This window comes from Chaetodon auriga, chromosome 9, assembly GCF_051107435.1.
Source record: "Chaetodon auriga isolate fChaAug3 chromosome 9, fChaAug3.hap1, whole genome shotgun sequence".
Lineage (NCBI taxonomy): Eukaryota > Metazoa > Chordata > Actinopteri > Chaetodontiformes > Chaetodontidae > Chaetodon > Chaetodon auriga.
The window spans coordinates 19,492,601-19,513,580 of record NC_135082.1 but is presented as its reverse complement, the minus strand read 5'-3'; the positions used below and the strand labels follow the sequence as shown (position 1 = coordinate 19,513,580).

General features: G+C 44.7%; 1 protein-coding gene across 3 annotated transcripts in view; it reads right to left on the bottom strand.

The window, feature by feature from the left end:
* The window catches only part of elf1 (E74-like ETS transcription factor 1), a 36,701-nt gene that overhangs the window by 3,975 nt on the left and 11,746 nt on the right, over positions 1-20,980 (bottom strand). For 2 of the 3 annotated variants that reach the window (XM_076739665.1, XM_076739664.1), the window contains exons 2-7: positions 5,256-5,584; positions 4,689-4,745; positions 1,179-1,353; positions 644-748; positions 360-521; positions 138-221 (exon numbers count right to left, since the gene is read on the bottom strand). In XM_076739665.1, the coding sequence (XP_076595780.1) occupies positions 138-221; positions 360-521; positions 644-748; positions 1,179-1,353; positions 4,689-4,745; positions 5,256-5,327 (655 nt within the window). In that variant the 5' untranslated portion in view covers positions 5,328-5,584. The remainder of the gene's footprint in view (positions 1-137; positions 222-359; positions 522-643; positions 749-1,178; positions 1,354-4,688; positions 4,746-5,255; positions 5,585-20,980) is intronic. The other variant, XM_076739666.1, reaches the window with a different exon arrangement.

Sequence of the window (20,980 nt, the reverse complement as noted above, 5' to 3'; positions counted from 1 at the left end):
CAACCCCGCCGGACTGCAGGGGTTGAGGACTGCTGTTTGCACACTCCACAGGAGGAAACAGAGCGCACACAAGAGGAGGAGAGACCTTGATTTTTATTGGCTCATTACAGAGAAGCGCACTAGTTAGTGAGGCTTACCTTTGCCCTCTTTGCTCTTCTTCTTGAGTGGCAGGTTAGGGGTGGTGATTGGGGAGCAGGGTCGCACCGCCCGCGGCTTCCGCACTATGATTCAAATTGAGGGGTAGTGTGTTATAAGGCGAGAGGTCACAGTGAAATCATCCAATTATCTACAACACTGAAATTTTAGCACAAGAGATAATTCCTGTGGTCTAACAAGGAGGAGGAGGACAGCAGTAGTACCTTTGGTTTTTTTCTGTGGTTTTAAGGGACACTTTTGGGGTATCTCATCCATGGACGAAGTGTCCTCGTCTAGGGACATGTCAAGGGTGCCATTATCCATCTGGTCAGGCCTCAGAGGGGCGTATGTCAAGTCTGACTCCAGCAGAGTGCCGTAGGTGTGAACTATACATAAACAAGAAACACAGACAAGCCATGAACAGACCCTCAAAATATGAGCAATTTCACATCAAAGTTGTAATGTTCGTCACCATTTTTGAAATTGGAGAATATGCAAAATAGCTTACTCAAACGCTTCTCGTCCAAAATGTTGTTTGGAGACTCCATGTTAAGAAGAGCTGCTGCAGCTTCGTTTGTCTCCATACTGTCCTCCGCGCCTGAGACTGTTGTTTCTGTCCAAAAGACGACCACAAATCCATCAGTTTCACATCCTTGAAGGGAACTACTTTGTATATTGAGGTATTTGGGTACTTTGTCGGATACAGCTGAATGGCTAGCATGAATACCCTCTTTTTATGTTCGCACAAGCAATATTTGTTATTTATGAGCAGCTAAAGTACAGGCTAAGAAATCTCATAAACAGATGACGGATGGAAGTGTGCCAATTACTAACCCAATAAAAACGAATAAATTAATAAAAGCACTGCATAGATGGTGAGATTAACAAAAAAATATTTAGCTGTGAATCTGAGCAGAGACCAGATGTGTAGATTGTGTTGTTCCTGTGTTCCTGGTTTGCGTGGTCTTCCACAGGTTTGCTAACTGCTGTGTTCTGGACTTAGACAATAGTGTCTCTAATGTGCACCATTAAAAGGTCTTTACCTGAGAGGTCCACCCCTCCCACCAACATGGAAGGTTCCTCCACCACGTGAAGAGTGGTGTCCACCATGATGCCGTTGGTCACCTCATCAGACTCCAGGCCTGAGTAGACCTGCAGCAGATCGGCAGCAGGCACCTGCTCGACAATCACTGCTGGGAATACTGACGGGTCGTCCAGCTTAACAGAAAGAAGACACACACACACACACGTACAGAGAAAGGGATGAGATGTTGTAACACTGGAGTTATCAGTGGGAGGCAGGGAAACTGATGGCCTTTGCACATACGTATGTGTATATGCTATAAAAACACCATTAATTCCTCCACTACACATCATAAATGCAATATAAAAACCCCAGATGACATCAGATTAATGTTATAACCAGATTTGGTCACTTATTTTTATTGCCTTGTAAAATATTGTAGATTCATACTCATTTTCAGCTAATGTGGAGGCACATAGCATGGAGGAGAGCTCATTTCTGTGGTGTTGCAGTGGTCCACAGGGACCCGCTGAAGAAGACAGGAACCAGCTGTTTGATTTGGCCTACTTCTCCTGAGAAGTTAATCTTATGCTCAGAAATTATATAAACCCAAATGAATGTTAATGGATCAATCATAGATTGCAGGCAAGCACCCCCTTCATCATGTCCTGAACGTGCTTTGGGAATTTGGGCTTCTGCTAACCCTGCTGTCTCATTTCAGGCCTGATGCAGGAAGCAGTGAGGGCACAGGGGGAATTACTGGAGTCTGAACCAAACTATTGAGGACCAGCTGAGGAGCCCAACATACCTAAGAGCTCCTCAAACACAGACAGTGTTAAGAGTGCTTGTCTGGCGCGTGGTTCGTGTCAATGGTAGGGACATGGGGACTAATGCAATCCGAAAAAATAAGTCATACGGTCCTCCAAAACTCATATTTTGATGTTTTCCTGGTTCTAGTGGCCTTAAGTGATAGCTGTCAATTTGTTTATACCAAAGAGCTGAGGAAAGATATGCAGCATGAGAGACAGGGGCAGGTCTCATTTAGAAACCACCAAACAAAACTGAACATTTTAGGTCACGCTCTCGGCTTTTGTTAATGAAAAAGTCCCTTCAGGTGCAACACAGAGCCAGCTGACCACCAGCAGATGGCAGCAGACTACACTTCAAACATGACTGAGATCATTTCCTTTTACATGTCTGTGCCAGGCAGCCAATGCGACTGTTCTGGCTGTTTGAGGAATGGTTTCTAAATGTACTACATGTCCAAACCACACTGAAACAGAGACGAGACACTTTAATCAAGTGTTTGTCTTAGCGGCGCTGTTTCGGCCCAGCGGGGATAGAAGTGCATTCCATGTTTTCTGGAGTTAAAAGATTAGTGAAATTGAATGTATGCCCAACTTGTTAAACAAGTTCTTATTGCCATACTGCTTATTATCAGAGTGTATGCTGCCCTATAAATACCAGACCACAACTGCTGGAACATGTGCACTGTTGACTGGACGAGCAGTGACTGAGATGCATCACAAAACTCTCACACTATCAACACTCAAGAGAAAAGCAGCAAAATATTAAGTGCTGCCTCCTTAAACATGCATATGTGGACTATGCGGTATTTAAAAAAAAAAAGCAAAAAAAAAAAAGCAATGTCAATCAATTAAGACCACATTTTTCCAGTCGTGACCTGATTAAAGGAGGACCAGGAGAGAGAAAAGGTGCAGTAAAGGGACATGAATAAAGGCGTATCTGTCTCTTTGCACAAGTGTCCATTGTTGGTTGGGACCTCTGGGGCATACCAGGTGTCTGGGCTTTGAGCCGTGGGGGTGGGAAGAGGGGGCAGCGGAGTCCATGAACACACTCCCATTTCGGCTACACTTTAACCAGGAAACTAACAGACCGGCTCATTATTTGGACACGGTATTAAACAGTTAGGCCTCCAGAGCAGGGCCAGCAGTGATTACTCATGGACTGTTTATTGGTCATGGCAGTCACCGTATGTATTGTTGGTGTCTGTGAGTCTGAGAGCAAGATGGCTCCAGAGGATGTCTATCATAACTCTGAAGATCAACAACAAATAGCTTGTGTCATCTCAGCAGCGAAACCTCGAGGCCTCCCGGGGCTAATAAAAACCCTGAGTTTTGCTTTGACTACAGACGCTATCAGTGTCTCACTGGATGTTTCCCATTAATCGGACTCCTCTGTAGACATATTATCGGATAGCTAGACAGTGAGGCTACCACATCTCCTGATCTGCGCTTAAATGACGTCCTTGAGCCACAGTCGAGCATGTGTGCAGACAAAGGCATTCTGACTATTGGTCCGCTGAGCTCCTGAAACAGCAGCGCCTCCCACTCCCTCCCATCTAATGCAGAAAGTCCCACACAGTTTGCTGACGGAGCACAAGACGTCTGAAGCTGCTGTCTCTGCTGTTGTTTTGATGTCAACTCGGTTCTCTTTAGTGCTGGGAACACCTTCGCATTAGTCCTGCATTGTCATGTAAAGCAGTTGGTGATTTGACATTTTGAAAAGCTGCTGATAATTTTAATGATTGTGGAAGAGGGATTTAATTGTGTAAAACTGTGAGAAGGCGGGGCTCTCAGGACAACCAGCATCCGGCATGTAACACAGCCTGGTAAATGATATCGAACAGGTTTTAACTGCTGCTTCCTCTTTGTTGACTTGAATAGTGTTTCTAGTAGGGAAACAGGAGCGATAAGAATCAGGCCGATTTGCATTTCTGAGTTCCCCATTCTGCCTTTGAAAGCAACAGCATCTGTGCAAGCTGTTCCCCCACACCCTGCTCTCTTCTGCTTTACCTGCCCAGCCACAATGGAGTCCAACTGTCTGTGCACTTTCAATATCCTCATAATCATGATATTTGAGAGTCTCGCAGCCTGTAGCATGAGAGATCATATCCTGCCGCTGACCTAAAATGCAAATACCTTTTCGTTTGGGGGATGAAAATGTGAGAAACTTTTCCTTTTATTTCTATTTCAAAATAAGAGCACAAGTCTTTATCTCTACCCACTGCTGGCACAGAGTTTGACTGTGCTCAAAATCACAAAGTTAAGTATGCAGTCATTACATGATACACTTTAGAGAGCTACTTATTGACTTAAATCCCAATAAAACATGGCTAATCATTACAGAACCGTCTCTATGATTTCACTCAGCTCTAACAGCTTTATTGTGGTCAAAATAAATCTTTACAACAGCCAGCAGAAACAAAATGGCCACTGCAGTGGTATGTTAGGTGTTGTTGCTTTTGGGGGATATTTCCAGGGCTTGGTAAATAGGGGCATACTGCTTGCATAACAGGCTGAGTGGGTGCAGCAAGGAACAAAACTGTAGCCCTGGAACAATGCAAGACCTTTGAGAGGAATTATCCAATCCCTTCCAAGCAGCCTTGTAACTGGTCTGTCAGGTTAGGCCTGAACCAGTGCTATTCAGGGATCCGGTGACATATTGTCAGCCTAGATACACACATACAGATACGAGTACACGTAAACACACATACAACCACACTTACAATCAAGCCTGCTCCACAGGATTCAGACAGGGACGCGGGGATGAGATAACTGCACACCTGGCCAGGCAATGAAAAGACACATAGGCCCAGGTTCACACAGTACACATACACACAAACAGTAACCTCTGTGCCATAAACACATTCATGGCCAAGCCCCACCCGTTCCCTCCCACGCACCCTAACCTCGCTGCAGGTTTTCCACTCCTTCAAATTCTGTGCTCCCAGCAGCCTGCACTCCTCTTCCCAGACCTCCTCTCTGCTCCATCCTCCCCTCCGCCTGCTCCGTTCCCTAACATGTTGTCGGAGTTAAAGATCACAGGCTCCGAGCCACGGCTAATCCTACCCCAAGGACCATGCTGTTTATACAAGTTTTGCTTGCCCTGCTATGAAAAGTCTTACATTTATCAACAAGATCGCAGTACATCTGCTTGAAAAAGAAGGATCGTCAAACACTGGTCCAAAGGTCTTTTGATCAAACAAAAAAAATGCAGTATACAGTCACGCGTAAAAGCAACAAACGCTTGGATTAAAAAGTTCGAAATGTGGGTTCTCTGGTGTGATACTTACTTGATTGATTTCATCCATCCCGTTGCTGGCAAATTCAAACACCAGTTCACTGGGCTGCACTGCGGTGGTCATGGCAGTGGAGTTCAGAGGGCAGGGAGCAGCCGAAAATACCCTGGCTACAGCTACTCCTGGCTCCTTCTCTGCACGGACTCAGCGTCACCTCACAAAATGGCTTCCCTGTCGTCCTCCTATTCTCTAATCTGGGTGGTTAGTGCTCAGAGAGAGAGACCGCGAGCCAAGTTTCAGAGGAGTGCTGTGGCCCAGGTGGGAGCAGCCTCGTCCCTCTCTGACACGGAGGCTGGGTCCCGCTGCGCCTGGAGCATCTACACCTGGAGGAGTGAGAAAGAGATGGGGGCTAAGGTCAGGAGACATATTAGATCAGTTTAATTTCACTGAGAGACAAGGGAGGTGGAGAGGAGCAGAGATAGTACAGAGAAAATGGATTGAAACCCGGAGTGAGCCCAGAACTCATCATTCAAAGAACAGACCTACACAGTTTGAGGCTCGCCACGCGTATCTGGGCTTTGTCTAGTTCTGATGTTGAAGCTGAAAAATCCACGTGTCTGCATAGAAACAGATCACTGGCTAATTCAGACCTCACCGCCTGACAAACCCGTCTAATAACGTCACAGAGGCAAGTGGTCACCAAAAAAAAAAGTTTCTAACAGGTTTCAGGCTCAATGACCAGTGATGATGATTTACTCGAAATAGCAATCTTAACCCAAACATCTGACATGACACCTAAGGCTCTGAGGCACAAGGTGACATCTTCAGATAGTTTGTTTTGTCTGATAAGAACTTCAGACCCCAAAAGTATTACATTTATTACAATGTAAGACCAAGAAACACACCAAATTCTCACATTTGGGAACCTTGAACCGCCAAATATTTGGCATTTTTGCTTTAAAAGTAACTCAGTAATCACAGTAGTTGCCCATTCATTTTCTTTCCCCCAACTAATCGATTCATATCTGCAGCTCTGCAATAAGCACAACAACATATCAGGACGGCTCACTGCCATTTGATCACTCACGCCTCTCATTTCAGGGCCGTGTCCGTCCCTGAGATGAAGACACAGCACAACACCCGAGATCACAAGGCTCAGGGGGCCGATACTATGATCACATGAGCTGGTGCTGGAGCAGAGAGGGTCTGAACGAACCCTCCCTCTGCTCAGAGACACACACAGGCGAGAAATCACTCGTCTGATGATGCTCTGGAAGCCCCTCTGTGCCGATCCTCAGGGAGTTGCTGTGATCACAAGCAGCGGGGGGAGGGAACTGGTGGTCCGGTGCTTGTTAATGTGTGTCTATCTTAAGGTGTGTCCCAACAACCCGATACCCAAAGGCAGGTTTCAGGGCGGACGGACGGGAGGGGCTGATGCTGGGCTGGAGAATAAATGGACCCCCCAGGGCCGCAAACCCCCACCCTCCTCTCCCTCCTCTCTCCCAGAGACCAAAGAGCTGGCAGCAGTAAAGAAGTAAGAGATGGCAATGTTTGGTACACCCCCTCCTCAACACACACGCACACCATCCCTGCTTTTTCCACTGCTGCAGGGTGGAGCTTATTTGCTTTGAAATGCCTGTGTGACTGACGAAATTGCATACCAGGCCAAATTGTATTCTGAAGGAGGGGTGGGGGGTAAGAGGAGAGGGGGTGATAGAGAAAGAGTGAACTTCTGCAGCGTGTGGGTCACAGGGGCTAAACAAATTTTGCCATTTAGTTTATCTCTCTGCCGAGCATCCAGACAGAAAAGCAACATGCGGCCGTGGTCTGGAAAGCATAGTTTCTGGGAGACAGTAGAGGGACGTGGAAACGGGCTTGTGTTTCACTCCAGTCTGTCCCTTTCGCTGCCTGCGCTGGGCAGCGTCCACCCCCGACTCTGCCAGAGCTGGACGCTGCTGCCATCTGTCTGGAGCTCTTCAGTGCCCGGGTCTTCTTGGCATGTTTGCGCTGGGAGAGTGTGACAAGCCATTACCAGACTCGAGCAGAAAAGAGGGGACATATTTTACGCGGCTTCCAAATGAAGGAAGATGTATAAATCAAGTAAAAAGAAAAAAAAAACTAAAGACAGACTGGAGATAAAACGGTGGACATGTGTCTGCCTGCTGAATGACTCTCTGCCTGACTTGCAGTTTCACGTGGACCACACACGCCCACACATTTACAGCACATGCCCTCATCTGCCCTGTGAAGCCGGATCAAGACACACCATGTGGGATGAGGTAGAAGTGCAGCGGTCTGTATCATATGGGATCACTCTGAAGTGGTCCTGCCCAGCCTGGCTGCCTTCTCCCTGATCTGAGGAGACACATAACGCGTTCCGACTCCTCGAGTTGTCACAGTTTGTGTTATATTTATGGAGCTGGGAGTGTGTACATTTCAGCTTATGAGCCTACAGGCAGGACTCGGGGTAAATGATGAATAAATCATCATCATAATCAGATGACAGGAAACAGGCTGCGGGAGATCGGCGAGATCAACAGGAATATGAGCGCTGGCTGCTGTATTCATACTACGGCGAGTCAGCCTGTGTCAGTGTTCGAGCGTGTGTGTGTTTTCTATATCCCTCTTGTCAGTGCATCATCGATCTGGATGGCCCAGTTGGCATAGTGCTAACAGCAGACTGGGATACAAGAGGGCCAGCCATTAGTCAGACGCAGCCTGCGCGTTATTCCCGAGCACATGACAACAGCTGCCTTGTCCCAGCACAGGGGCAGGGTTGTAACTGCACTTACTACGTCATGAAGAGGAGAAGAGGAGGAGGAGAACAGCGAAGGGAGGGATTTTACTGGGATGTTAGTCAATGCATAATAGCCCACAGAGCAAACAGGCTGCCTGTGACTCGCTCTGGGTGGGGCCTTCTTTTGACAGCATTTTAGTGTGGTTACCAGGCGGGGCATCCAGGGGGCCTTGAGATGTACGGCACTACATGTGTAACGGTGGTGTCCTGAGCTTGAATCCAACCAAACACGTGAGCCTAATAGTCTTTTTTTGTCCTGTTATTTCTACCTCTCCTTTTTCATTCTGCTGCTGTAACAGGTGAATTTCCCCAGCGTGGGATAAATAAAATCTTATCTCATATTGCTGTATTATCACCTTATGGCAAATGTGTTGGCACACAGTTAACTATTTCCACATCCAGCAGACACAGAGCAACATTAGCATTAGTGTTGGTCTCCACCGACCCCTTAAGAAAATATGTTTAGCTGCTAAATGCTCCACTGCATTTTATCAGTTAGCAGCTAAATTTGTTGCTGAACTGGTGGCGTAGAGAAAGTTTTTACAGCTTAATTAACTGATAGGCCAATAAATGTCAGAAACTGTTGAAAAGGTCAAACTGATGTATTCAAACAGCTCGTATTGCCTGAACAAGAGTCCAAAACCCAACGGTTTACTATCACAGAAGACAAAGAACACATTTTAGCAGCTGGACCCATTTTTGCTAAAACAAATTTAATGAGTATCTGATTGTCAAAATCACTTCCAATTAATTCTCTTCTCTCAACTGACTAATTATTAATAATGACAATAATCCTCAGTAGCAGCCCTAAAGATAATCACTCGGATGGATTGCTGATTGCATGGCTCCATCATGGTCCTCGTCTGTAGCCGGGTGATGTGATTCTGTCCATCAATCTCTGGCGATCACAACTCTGTGTTACACAGTGTGTGACAGCCTGGTGTGTAGCAGGCTGATGAGGAGTATGAAGCAAACACTGGCCTACTCCACCCCTAAAGCATGGTGACTGCCAGTCGCAATAACAACCAATTAGAGTCAGGATTCATGAACAAATGGAGCATTCCCAGAAGGCCCTACTTCCCCCGCTTTAGTCTCTTCAGCTGAGCTCATTGTTGACCATGAAAGGAGGTAATTTAAGCCAATTGAATGACTATGCAATGACTCACCCTGCATGTGGTGAGTGCAAACATTGTGAGATGCAAGAAAAGGACCAGGGCAAACTTTACTTAACAGCCATTTTCACCTCAGGTTACAAATATGCAGATTGCTCCAGGTGACATGACTGTTGAGCAGTGTTCTGGGGAGGCTGCCATTGGGCGGTCACCGGACTGAAAGGCGGCTGGTGCAGGTGTCAGAGTGGGTGGTATTCCTGGTATTTGAAATCTTTTTCCCACACAGGTATAGATGGTGCAGATAGGAGCAGTAAAAACTGAAATGGTCAGAAATCCAAAGTCCTCGCGGCACTCACTTAACACCTGCAAAGGTTTTAAAACTGGCAGCAGCAGCGATTTTGCCCTTCACCATCCAGAGCAGAGACACATTTCAGTAACCTTAAATGAGTCTCACAAAGGTTTAGTTTACCCAGTTCAGCTTTGCACAGAAACACCAAAGTGCAAGTTGGTAGAAAATGCGTGGGCTTACCACTGTCATATTATTGAGTGGTTGTCAGCACAGACATGCTGTTTTTGCAGGATCCTCTGGGTTCCTGTAAAGGAAATGACTCAGTGATATGAGGCTCGAGCTCATTCCTGGAGCGCTGTGATAGCACATATGGGCATCAGAGGATACTGGTCATCATTTCTGGACAGCAGTTCTCTTTTGGGCACGTTTTAGCACAGATGCCATTAAACTACGCACCAGTATTCAACAATAGCACTTTCAGTGCCAAGGAAAACACAACGGCTATGGCAAACACACGGCTCAGTTCGGTGAAAGAAAGTAATGACGGCGTACGTTAATCTTCAACCTATCCTTCATTTCAAGGTAACGAACGAGCAGGCAAAGTTTTGATTGAGTTTTAGCAGTAGAGAAGGGCATGGTGCTGGAACAGTGTTTGAGTAAGACAGTAATTAAGGAGTTGCATCAACACCAGACAGAAAACACACAGAGGTGGTTTTCACCACTGCTGCAGCACTATGTCAGCACCACAGAAACTGTTCTGTGTACAGTATTTTCTGTGCATTCTACATTTTACTCACCACCCAGCCTTGCACAATACAGCAAGTCTCACCATGTTTCAAACTCCAACTCCACTTTATTGAGCTGAATAAAGGAGTGCTTTCACTGCAATCCTCAGGCCACACCATGCGTGTGGCGATAAAATGGCAGAAACGGGCACAGAGGCAGGCAGAGACACTGGCTAAGAGCATGCAGCTGCAGAACACAAGGCATCAGAAACACAGACACCGCACTGGGCACTGTGTCCGAGCCAGCACTCACTGTGTCTGTCTCAAAGTAGGAGGCATTCGGATCTGCCGTGCCAGGGCCAAACGAGGGCTGAAAGAAAGACGTCACCTCGAGCGCAGGCTTTCAGAAGGAGAATGGAATTTAATCTCATCTCCTGCGAACTTTGTACTTTTCCACTGGGCTCGAGGCTCCAGGAGAAGGACCCATGCCTTCCTGTGACAACAGCTGTTTGTGCCAACTAACACGCCATTAAGTATAATGTGGCATTTTTTGGAAGATTAGACACTAGTTTCAGTAGGATAATATGGCCTGCAGACCAGGGATGAAAGCTCAGTAATGTCCCCTGTGACAAAAGTTCAGAAATGTCTCCAGAGACCAGATTCCACTTCTTTTTTGGTCAATTTTCATTCAAATATGTGAGAGGCTGAAACATGTGTTTCCTGCTGAGATGATACAGGCTCGTCTCAGTCCTATATTTTCCTCTTCTAACATGCCCTTTATCATAGTGCGGCATACTGGACTTTCTTGTTTGGGGTATAGAAGTGATGACAACCAGAAATACCAGCGATACATTTTAAAACCGGGTACAAAAAACACCCACAAACTGACCTGTGAATCTTGCACTCACAGGAACAGCATCACTGAGCAGTGGGTTTCTGCTGCTTCCTGTCTGTTAAACCACACTCAGAAGAAAATTTCTTCCTCTGTGTAAGAGCGGAAAGTTCTCAACTCCCCCTCCTTCCTTCTCAAACAACATGCTGTTACTCTCGTAGATACGAGTCTTGTGATACAGGGAGCATTTCCGACATGAATAATATAGTTACTAGAGATATCTCCACGGGTGACGTAAAAGGCAGAAAAGATGAACTTTAAATTTGACGCATTGTTTTGCACACAGCAGTCAAAATCTAGAGTCTACTTTTTTTTGCAGATACATGAATAAAATATATTAGAGCGGCAGGCTGAGAGGGTATTTCTAAAATATGATCCGCAAATGAGACAGCGTGAGATATTCTCTCACCTTCTGTCATTTGAAGCCTGCTACACTCAGGTTGTTTAATGACAGTGATGGTGAATTAAAGGATCACAACAGGGCTCTCAAAGCCACACCTGCCATTTGCAGACATCTCTCCCCCACAATGCTGACACAAGGCGTGCAAACACAGACAGAATTACTAACCCCCCACCCCTCCACACACACACACACACACACACACACACACACACACGAACATGCGCGCACACACACACATGCACACATCCCTTACTTGGCCCCATGAGTCGGTTTTACAGAAATTCTCAGAACAAACTCCACTGTTCCTGTCACACAGTTTTCATTTATAGGTCATAACACGAGTCAGTATATCAGTACACTAATGTGCTGCATCTGCAACTACAGCACCCGGCAAACTTTTTATGAGCCACTGAGAGTAACTGCCCTAAAGCACATACAAGCCATTCACTAACAGTGTTTCTCATTAATACGCACGAATGATGAGCCTGGAAATGCACCCATTACAAATCCAAAATCACAACAAATCATTCTGAACTGTGTCATTCATTCCAGCTTGACCGTATTTCTTCTGTCTCACCAGAAGAATCCTAAACTTGGTTTTGCCACACAGAGGCATGTTTTAACTTAACAGATGCAGCCCATTTGTCAAGAAACTAGCCCCAGTAGCATATGTCTATTATGTGGCAACAGGCCACATGTCACAGATAGGAAGAACCACTGAAGTTGTGAAAACAAGACAGGAAATTGCAGCAAAGTTTTAGAAAAGACATCTGCACCCTCAAACATTACAGTTTGATGTGCCGTGTGCTGCTGTGAAGTCCACAAGTCTGTAAGTTGTACTGAAGCATCTGGACATTATCAGTAAGGTGCAGAGTTAAACTGGTCTTCAGTGTGTATAACCAGTAGGGGAAGTACCATCTTTTCAAAATTACCACTCAAGAAAACACAGCTCAGAAACAGCAATGCTGTTGAAATTAGTCTGAAGCCTGATCCTCCAGCCGATATAATAATTTAACTAGTGGAAGCTCTAAAAATCCCCAAGCAAGATGTGCAAATGCTCACTCTGGGTGCTCTGAGGATCAGAAAGCTTTCAAATGTGACCTACGCAGGCCACAGTCAGAGCTGGTATGTGCAACACGTGTGGAGTACAGGTGGATTGACAGATGAACAATCTTTGACTCTAGAAACTGGATAACTGTTGAACTGAACATCTAAGCCCAAGTAATAAATATAGAAAAGTAGAACTGATATCAAACTCAAAGTAACAAATAAATCTGGAGCTGAACATCAAACTGCCTGTAAAAAATCTAGGAGGGAGACTTCTCCGCCTCGTACAGGATCCCGACCTCGCTGAACATTCGCTCATTTGGGACGGTTGAGGGCCATCGACCGCTATCAGAGCCAAACCAGTAGTTTGTAAGTCATCGGCCAAACCGATCATTCAGCCTTTAATGCAGAGAGCGGCACTTCAGCATCCATTGTTCTATATTTGGTTACATCAGAACCTGCTTTTAATCGGACACTTCTTGTCAAACATGTGGCCAAACATCTTGACACTGCTGCAGGACATGTTGATGATGTCTACATAGTAGGACCCCTTATCTTCCATACCCCGCCATGGACACGTCCACTTACCTCTTTTACTGAACTACACAGCATGCAGTGTAGAAGAAGTTAAAACACGCCACTTTGTTCTGGACGGATGAAATTCTGTCTGAAGGAGCTAGTACTGCTCCCTCTCGTGCCTCAGCCCAATCGCGTAATTACTTCAGTTTCAAAATCACAATGATTCCAAGAGAAAAACACAAAAGACGAGGATAAAAAACATGCAAGTCTGTGCGTGTGTGTCAGTTGCCTCACGCTGCCCTGCTGATTCCTTACTTGCAGACATATTTGAAATGCTTCATCCTGACTGCTGTTGTTTTGGCTGCTGTGTGGGAGCAATTTGATACATGACTAGACTGTAAAAGCTAAAGTCTGTCTTTTTTTATACAATAAGCAAACCTCAAACATGCATTAGACATGTAGGAGGCTAGAGTCACCGCTCTGTAGAAGGAAAAAAATGTATAAACTCTCCTAAAAACATAACAAACAAAGCTAAATTCGAGCCCTGAAGTGTTTCTAAAACCTACTGTGCTGCATTCACCACCTGCTTCTGAATTAGCTTATCCACATGCCCATCTCTGATGTGCTTACATACATACCGATACTGACATGTCACAGCACAGGTACGCTAGCAGAAGCAAAACAGGATACCATGCCATGAAAAATGCCAGCAGCGTACTCTTCATCAAGCTTCAATAAAAACAAGGTGGAGGATGGCATTCCTGATTCTTTCTTACGTTATAAACCACCGCGCCAACTTTACCACTGATAGCAGCCATCAGATTATGTAACTTCCCACAACAGCTAATTTTCCCAAAGGGAGAAATTCCATTTGGAGCTTATATATTTTGTGAACTTTGCCAAGATACTTTCCACACGAGAGTTGCAGCAAACCACTAGGTACGTGTTCAGATGGAGCGCTGAAATCTCAGGGCTTCGAGTCTGAGTCGAGGCCGGGAACGGGGGACCCGGCTGTTGCTGAGGAGGCTGCATACCAAACAGGTCTGGACACAAGCAGGATGATGTGTCCACCCAAAGCCAGGCATGCAACAGAAAACACGCCTAGAGTGGGAATAAAATCAAACAGAGATGAAATAATCTCATTCCTCTCCGTCTTGTCATAAACCTTGAGGTCAAGCTTTTCTTAAGAGTTCAGCATTTTGAGGATTACACTTGATCGCCTTTTGTCAAGAGTTAGTGAGAAAAGTTTGTGAGGAAATCTACATTCTTCTTCTTCTACACAGCAAATACGTAGCTAGAGCCAGCAGCCCGTTAGCTTATCTTAGCATAAAGACTGGAAATGGGGGTCAACAGCTAGCCTGGCTCTGTCCAAAGCTGACAAAATCTGCCTATTAGTGGACAGTTAACTCCAACCCTCCTGTACAGCTGCAACTTGTTGAGTTTACACTGCAGCTTTTAAGTAAACAAGACATAACATTATTATTATATATGATACAGACCCCACCACAGACCACATCATCATCACTTTTCTGTTTTTTTTCAGCAAAAATGAGATGTAAAATATACGACGGCGTTTACCCTGTTGGAAAGGTTAAAACACTATGAAACATGCCAATTTGCAGCTTAAGCAAAGCTTTTTGTTAAGATTCCTGCAGCTCAAGCTTCGATTTAACAGCTAATAACGACTAAATCAGCTCTTCTCATCTGATCCTCCCGTAAAGCCTCACAGATAGGACCACTCACACTGAGACGGCTTAGCCCCCTTCAAGAGAGCTTATCTGATTTCACACAATTGGATACTGCCTCAGTGTGGAATTAGGTATCACTGGCCAATGTTTCTAATCTAATCTTGAAGCCAGTGAACGTGTGCCCCAGTCCTGGATCTCAGGGCAGAAGTGCTGAGTCATTGCATTTCATGATGTCAGGTGCATACTTCAAATAGGGACAAAAACTGTTAAGCCGAGTACCTGAACTAACAAGCATAAACTACAACTCATAAAGCCGTGACGAATGTTTGGATTGCATGCTCTTGGCATTACAACATCGCCGCTCAGTCACTTGATCGTGTCATGATTTTGACATGTTTTATGCAACAGCTTAACTATTTCAAAAGTGAAAATTGGGATTGCTGTGCTCACACCAACAATTTTCATTTAGATTGCTTATTTCAAACATAAAATCAAAGGTTCATTTCACCTTTTCGGAGATGCGTTTGAGCATGTGCAGGAGGCAGAAGGACAGTCGGCCCAGCATGGTCAATATTTGAGAAGGCTTTATGAAATACGCCCATTTATGATAGTCAGGCGGGCAGGAAGGTGCAGCAGGGGTGCAGGAGATGAGGACAATAAACTACCTGGCTAAAAGGACAGCCATGCTTAATCTGGTTATATAGCAAAATATTTACATGCTGTTACTGTTTAACCATGTTAAGGATATGTAATAATCATATGTGGGAGGTAGAAGGTAAGTATAATATACTTGATATACTCATATTATGAGTTTAAGAAAAAAAAAAAAGTCTCCAAATCTCTTCTGTTCTCAGGATGAAACATATAGTCCATTAATGACGGGACTGTGTACATTGTTTTCTCAGTACTTCTTTGAATAACGAGGCCTGACAATCAGTCTCCCGAGGGGCCGGGGTTATGTTGTTCTGACGAGAATCACAATGCAAAAACGCAAAGGTAAACAAGGAGTGGCTGTTGCTTAGGAACAAGCAGAGGGAGAGGGCTTGTAAAGTAGGCTCTGTGGTACAAGAGAGACAGACGGTGGGCCTCATTCAGCTCAGCAGAGGCCCAGGGTGTTTGCAAGGACGCATGCTGATGACCAGGCACGCCGAGCATAAACAGGCGACCGAGCGGACGGTCAAAGCGCTTCTGCTTGTGTCGTCAACTGCTCTTACTGTCTGAATCAAAGACATGGATTGGAAAAACTGTTAAGGACATCGTGACTAACTAAGAAACAGGAGGATAATGCTCTTCTACCACCACAGTGAAAAGTCATTGTGAAGATGCCAACAGTCCCAGAAACATGATGTCAGACACTTTCAATAATAGAGATGTGAATGGCGTGAGAATGATGAGAAACACAGTTGACATACATGGAAGAATAGAGTCTGTCACTCATGTTTGTAAGGAGACAATCAGCATATCTCAGCACAAAGACTAGAAACAGGGGATCAGCCGGCCTTTCTCTGCGCAGAGGTAAAAAAAAAATGTGCCTACTTGCACATCTAAAGCTCACTAATTAACACGTTATATCTTGTTTGTTTAATCTGTACCCAAGAAAGAGTACAGGAAATAACCCCCTGTAAAACACACTATTTGGTTTTACAACCTTCTGTTTTTGTACAAGTTAGAAAACATAATTTAGTGAACTCTGGGGGTGCTGGTGGGTGGATTTTTTTTTTTTTACCTGTGGACAGGGCCAGGCTAGCTGTTTCACCCTGTTTCCAGATTTTATGCTAAGATAAGCTAACTGGCTGCTGGCTATGGCTTCATATTCAAAAGGGCAGATATGAGACGTCAGACAACTGCATTAAGGTGCGAGTTAAGTGTTGTTTTGATGTGAAAGGAGCAGCACTGATGGGGCAGCAATGTTTGCAGCCATTAGGGTAAAATGTGAGAGAGACTTCAAATGTAGATTTCTTGATATTTCCTTTATGGGAAAATTTAGAAAGAAATTAAAGTGTCACTGCAGAGTTACTATCCCCAGAATCAGTCATTTCTGCGTGCAGCTCAAGCTCAAGTGTGTGCACTGGCAAAAGCTAGAATTTAAAGCTAAAGCTAGAAGTAAGAGTTGACGTTAAAAGAAGTTTTGGTTAGATTTTGGAGTGTTTTGTGGTGTTCATCTGTCAAACCTGTGGTTCAGCCCCTTGTTTTTCACACATCCTGTCCACCATGCCAGCCACATCCCATGACAAACTTTGACAAAACGAGCACCATCTTGCTTGTAAATGTGGCTCTTTGGGGCTCAATTTAAGCTAAATTAAATGCCTGAGGCTCTACCACAGTCCTTTCATTTCTGGTCATTGTGCATTTCACGGGCACGCAGGAGGAGGTGATGAGAGAGGGACACTTGAGAAGTATGAAAGCAAAGCATCAAGGAAAAGTAGGCAAGGTTTCAAGACAAAAAATAAGCGAATGCAGCAATAAATAGACTTTAACTATGAGCACCAGAGCTAAGACTTTTCCACGCAGACAGGAGTTCAGTAGATGATTTGAGCGCTGGAGTCGTTATGGGCATGGCCAGTTTTCCACATGACAGCCTGCTGCTGAGGCTTCCAGACGCAGACACCACTGCAGCTGGGTGTCTGGGACCAAAGCCTCCCAAAAACCATGTGGGAAATCAATTTCCCTCTGTGCACGGGTCAGAATGCCTCTTTGTACCAAGTGATACTGCATTAAAGCCAACATAATTAGCATGAGGGAGTGTGAGGGAGGTGGCAACAGACACCAGCTAAGAGTTATTTCACTGAGGATGTCAGTTTTAGGCTCACACGCATCTCACGGTTGGGAGTCTATTTTTTGAACCGCGTTACCTCATGCAGGGTGGAACCCATATATCTGGAAAGAGAAACATTGCAGTGAGAATGTGTTTTCATGCCTCTGCATTATATAGTATAGCGCTTATAATTTATTGCTGTCGGCAAGCTGCATCATGGTCTTGCGCTTGCAAATTACCATACAGTTAAAAGTGACCATGCTTCAAACAAGGACAGAGCCAGCAGAAAGCTGTAATGGAAACTTTTACGAGGTTCTGCATTCTGCTTTTATCTGGCATAAAATAAACATCACACCTCAAAGCTGCCTCCACCCACACAAGCTCTACCGATAAACTTTTATCAATATACATGCATATCATGATTTTCACTGTTAAGTAGATCACAAGAGAAAGTACATTAACACACAACAAGTGCATGCTCCAAAAAAGACAATCTCTCAACAGTATTGTTATTATTAGCTTCAGATATGAGGATTTATTCTCCACTGTTTCTCCCTGCCTGATTATCACCTGAGATTTATGCTATCCAGTAACAGGTAGAGTCAACTTTTTGGGAAGAACGTTGCATCCACACGTTCTATGTAAATCAAACATGATCTATGTTGGAAGAAGTTCTCAGATCATTTACCTGAGTAAAAGTATTATAACCACAATGAAAAATAACTTCATTACAAGTAAAAGTCCTGAAGTCAAAAGTGTGCCTAAAAACTCATTAGGTCAAAATAAATGGAGCATATTTCCTCCACAATGTAGTGGAATAAAAGTATAAAGCAGCCTTAACTGGAAATACTCAATGAGTAAAAGCACAATAGTTAACATGCTCAGTTACTTCCCACCACTGAGCTTGAAACACTGGGTCGTGATTTGACTCTGCAGTAAGTGGACCTACTCGCAGCCATGTTGTGAGGAGACTCGTGATTTTACTAGCGCAGAATCTGTGCCCTGATCGGTGTGGTACGTTGTGTTATCAAAAGGTGTGACCTGATATTCCACATATCATCTCTCTCTCTCTCTCTCTCTCTCTCTCTCTCTCTCACACACACACACACACACACACACACACACACACACACACACACACACTCTTTTCTTTCCCTCTTTGTCTGAGAACATGACGTTCTTGTCTGCCACCCATACCTGCCAGGTGGGTGAAATGAGTTCTGTGATCCCAAATTAGGTGACAAGTACAGGTTGAGAGCTCCGGTCTTTCAGTCTCTGGTGGGTTCAAGGCGTTAATGTGATACACTGGAGTGAAAATTTGCAAATGAGTCGTTATCAAAACAGGTGCTGTGTCAAACACCGTAGTTATGTGGCATCCAAACCTCATCATACGTCTTCCACGAAAGCAAAAATCCTCTGAAATACCGATGCCAACCAGCGAATGTTTTGGAACATACGCGGTTTTATAATCACTAAAAAGTCCAGCATTACATCACATTCTTTTCAGCGCTCAGGAAATATGTCTGATGAGAGAGGCACTAGAAGGAAAAAAGGCATCAGCACTGCTTCAAGATACATTTATCAGGGCTGAAAAGGAATCTGTCTGGGTAGTGAAAGACTCTGGGCTCTGTGCTCAGATGCAATGATCACAGCTCGGGTTCGAAATGTACTTCAGAACAACGGGCTGCCAGTCCCAGCATGCTCTGAGTATGAGACAGTTGCAACATGGAGAGATAGTTGCTCAATAGATTGAACTTTATTCATCTAGGGAGGGTTTCCTGAGAGTACCTGCAACACATTAACGCAGATACACAAGTGGCTTTGATCCGCTGAACGTATCTTAGAACATACAGTATGTGCCTTGCTCAGTGGCTCCTTGACAGTAGCCGCCGGGGCAGAGGAGAGCGTTACACATTAACTTCCCCCTCCCAGTTCTTCCCGGCTGCTCACAAAAGTTCAAACTTCCCGTCACAAGCCTGTTTCTTTCACCTTTAGGCCTCCATCCAGTCCAGAAAAGGAGAGTGGTATGGAAATTAAAATGGCAAAGAAGAAATGGAGAAACTGACATGGAAACATGATGCAAATCCATCCTTGAGCAACATAGAACAGCCAAGCAAGTCATCAGTAACAAGGCGGCAGCTCTGACTCGGCCGTCTCATTTTAAAATTTTCCATCCAGGTTTATTAAAAGATAATGACTGTGGGTAAACAAGACATGTGTATCTGCTAGTTTCACCATGAGTCGGCTGGTTTCCCACCTCTCCCTCAATAAATCCCACAGTTAATCAGGTACATGAACTTGTTATCATATCTTATCAGTTATATCTCCTGAAATATTTCAAGTTTCGCCACTTTAGACCAAACAGGGTGAGCTACAGCTACTAGCTATCCATCAGTACAGTATTTGGCTGGTGCAAATGCATTATATTTGTATTATTGCTGCCAACAAATATGATATGTATACAGAGAAAGACAAGCTTTTGATCCATTCTGTGATAAAGACCAGCTTGTATCAGGTTACATGAAACTACAGTTGGTTATGTGTTTATTATAATCAAGAAAACAAAAAAAACAGTTTGTACCTGACTGTATAAAGTTCTCTCTGTTTATTCTATTCGAAGCATGTACCTGTAACATGAAACTGAATACGTCCTACATTTTGACATATCTTGGCATGCCGGGACTGTAGTAATAAACTCCGCCCCACCTCCTCCTCCGCTCGTCATGCGCTTCTCCTGCAACGCCTCCGTCTTTTTGCCCAAGCCTAATGATCTAATTACAGGCTAAGACTTGTTGACTTTGTATTGAAAGAGGAGCCAACCTGACACTACTGTCCAGCCCCCATCTCTTTCTTTATCGGCCTGCGTGTCCTCTGAATGAGACACACAGGCACAAAGCTTCACTAAACAGCACCTACAGTATGAGTTCATCGTCAGAGCCACGAGGGCCTCATTTACAATCCAAATCAGGGTGGGCACAGAGTATGATGAAAAAGTTCAAATGCAAACTCGTGCCTGCTCAAACACAACAGAGCTATTCACCCGCTGGGTCATGTGCTGATGCTACAGCAAGTGTTCAACACAAATCCAGAAAAACCTTTGCTCTTCCACTGCAAGGCAAATTGATTCAAGCCTAATAATAGTTCAGTAACTGAGCCTGTTGAGATATTTATTTGGTATCTCTGCAGTGATCTGTCCTCAGTTGCCTGTCTTTGGCCCCGACTGCAAGTTACGTCAGACATTACATCAACAAAAATCAATCCGGAATGCCAAACCGATGAAGCAATCACAAGCTTAGGGATTTTGCATGTAACTGCATAAAAAGTCTGACCAAAATTGGATGAAATGTTCGGTCTGCGCAGGTTCGGGGCTTTTCTAGGACATCTGCAGTGTGCAGTGCACCGCAGCAGCGTTCGGAGGCAGCTTCAATAAAAGGTGGCTGTGAAATCTGGATGTTGTTCAAACTGTACCTGTGTTTGTTCAGTGACATAGTATGTGCACACTGTCTTGTGTGGTACACCAGAGTGCAGAGTAGGTTTCTGGTGAAACAGGAA